Source organism: Canis lupus, chromosome 36, assembly GCF_048164855.1.
Source record: "Canis lupus baileyi chromosome 36, mCanLup2.hap1, whole genome shotgun sequence".
Taxonomy (NCBI): Eukaryota; Metazoa; Chordata; class Mammalia; order Carnivora; family Canidae; genus Canis; species Canis lupus.
Window position 1 is genome coordinate 20,797,565 of NC_132873.1, and position 2,430 is coordinate 20,799,994.

At 43.3% G+C, this 2,430-nt stretch overlaps 1 protein-coding gene across 16 annotated transcripts in view; it reads right to left on the reverse strand.

The window, feature by feature from the left end:
• Window positions 1-2,430, reverse strand: part of NIF3L1 (NGG1 interacting factor 3 like 1) — a 47,460-nt gene that overhangs the window by 44,374 nt on the left and 656 nt on the right. For 15 of the 16 annotated variants that reach the window (XR_012024846.1, XR_012024841.1, XR_012024845.1 and 12 more), the window contains exon 2: window positions 559-1,019. Coding sequence is in view for 9 of the 16 variants with exons in the window: in XM_072812823.1 (XP_072668924.1) it covers window positions 559-994 (436 nt within the window). In the remaining 7 variants the exon portion in view is untranslated. Of the gene's footprint in view, window positions 1-558; window positions 1,020-2,298; window positions 2,319-2,430 lie in introns of those variants that run through there. The other variant, XM_072812824.1, reaches the window with a different exon arrangement.

Below are 2,430 nucleotides of genomic sequence, written 5' to 3' on the forward strand. Positions count from 1 at the left end.
CTGCTTCCTATACTTCTTCATGTAAATCATCATTCAGGTTGCAAATGCTCATAATCTACTTGACCACATTAATCCAGATACGTCATCACAAAAGCTTCAGCTCCAAATGAGTAAACTAAAATAACTTACTAAAAAATAAAGCTAAAACACATAAGTTAAAGTCCTCCATTGCATGGAGCATGAGTAAGCAATAAAACTCTGATATCTTAAAAAAAAAAAAAAACCTCTGATATCTATTTTACTGACAATATGAAGTAGATTCTGGAGACGTCTGTGCTTTTGACTCAATTTAACAAGCACTTCTCAAATTTCTGGGTGCTAGGCACGTTGTTCCATGAGTGAGGACTCACAGCAATGACGATTTCCTATGCTTTCCTTATTCATTAAGGATAAAAACTTATCAAATACAACTGCCAGATTTCACATTATTTTTAAATAGGTAAAAATAAAATAATGGTACACACATATAAAGCAGTTAACATTCTATTCAAGACACTTTAAAATTTCAAAGCATTTGTAGGGAAAATATTAAACATGAAAAAATAAAAGGCTTCTCACCAAGCCCTTTTGCCAACCAGCTGTTGACTCCTTGGGGTGCAGCATCATAGGCGGTGTGAGGAGAGTAAATACCAACTCTGTTTTCCAGAGCCCGGATCACCAGGCGCTCCTTCCAGGTTTTCCAGGTTATGTGTTTTAAGGGTCGAAAAATAGGTGGATGGTAGGAGAGAATGAGGTCCGCCTTTTTTTGCAGCGCCTCCTCCATCACTTCCTCAGTCAAGTCGTTGGTAAGGAAGAGTGTGTTTACAGTGTGTGGTGGGCTTGGTTCCACCAGTAAGCCAACATTGTCCCAACTCTCAGCAAGGGAGAGGGATGCAAAGTCATTCAAGGAGCAAAGGAGCGCCTTTAAATCCATGGAGGAATGGCAAGAATTGTAGATGAGGGAATGAACAAGCCGGACTGTTCTGGGAATGAGGCGTACACGAGACGACAACATACAGAAATCAGGTAACACTGAGTATCTGAAGCCAAAACACAGAAAATGGTACAGATACATACTTTAGGCCTGGACCCTTGAGGGAGCAAAGCACAGGAGCAAAAGAGCTGTAGTCACATACCCCTGGGTTCAAATGCAGAGTCGGCCACCTACCAGCACGTGGTATCTCAGTCATTTACCCTCTCTGAGGTTATGTTTTCATTTACAAAACGGGAGACGCTACAGCCTACATCAGAGGCTAACCACAGGAGCAAATGAATTAATACGTGTAAGTCACCTAACATGAGCTTGGTACATAATACACAAATGTTCATCCCCACTTTCTCCACCCCACACACACCTTGGTTCTTTTCTTCTCATCTTTGCTTTAATCATCCTCCTGCCTTCTCCAGTTCTCTAAATATTACCCTTCCTTCCAAGTCCTAAATAAAGCTTTTCTTGACAAACATTTCCAGTGTCTAGGCCCTATACTAAACTAAGAGTCAACTCCAGTTAAGAATCCATGTACAGGGGATGCCTGGGTGGCTCAGCGGTTGAGCATCTGCCTTTGGCTCAGGGCGTGATCCTGGAGACCCGGGATCAAGTCCCACGTCGGGGCCCCCGCACGGAGCCTGCTTCTCCCTCTGCCTGCGTCTCTGCCTCTCTCTCTGTGTCTCTCATAAAGTCTTAAAAAAAAAAAAAAGAATCCAGGTACAGGGACGCCCGGGTGGCTCAGCGGTTTGGCGCCTGCCTTCGGTCCAGGGTGTGATACTGGAGACCCAGGATCAAGTCCCACGACCGGCTCCCGCATGGAGCCTGCTTCTCTCTCTGCCTATCTCTCATGAATAAATAAATAAAAATCTTAAAAAAAAAAAAAGAAAAAAAAAAGGAATTCACCCACTGTCCTACAAATAAAGAGAAAATTAAAAATCCAGGAATATTTATATTTTTGAAGAAAAGCATTCATAATATGCATAATAACTGGGATCCCTGGGTGGCGCAGCGGTTTGGCACCTGCCTTTGGCCCAGGGCGCGATCCTGGAGACCCGGGATCGAATCCCACATCGGGCTCCCGGTGCATGGAGCCTGCTTCTCCCTCTGCCTGTGTCTCTGCCTCCTCTCTCTCTCTGTGACTATCATAAATAAATAAAAATTAAAAAAAAATATGCATAATAACTGACAAGGTATAGCACAGCCAACCGAAAATCTAATCAAATATTAATAACCTAATTTCAAAAAACTTTTTCAATAAATATGCTCAAATTCGTTGAAAAAAAAAAAGTATGTTTTCAGCAAAAAAAATGTTTACTATGAGGTGTGCGCACTTATTCAGTGTCTGCTCTGAAGGGACGTGGGGCCTCCGAAACCCACTGGGGCCTGGGGTCGCGTGAGAGCTCAGGTCCTCATACCACTCTCCTCTCCGGATTCCAAGCACCGACGCTGCGCTCTGCACTCAC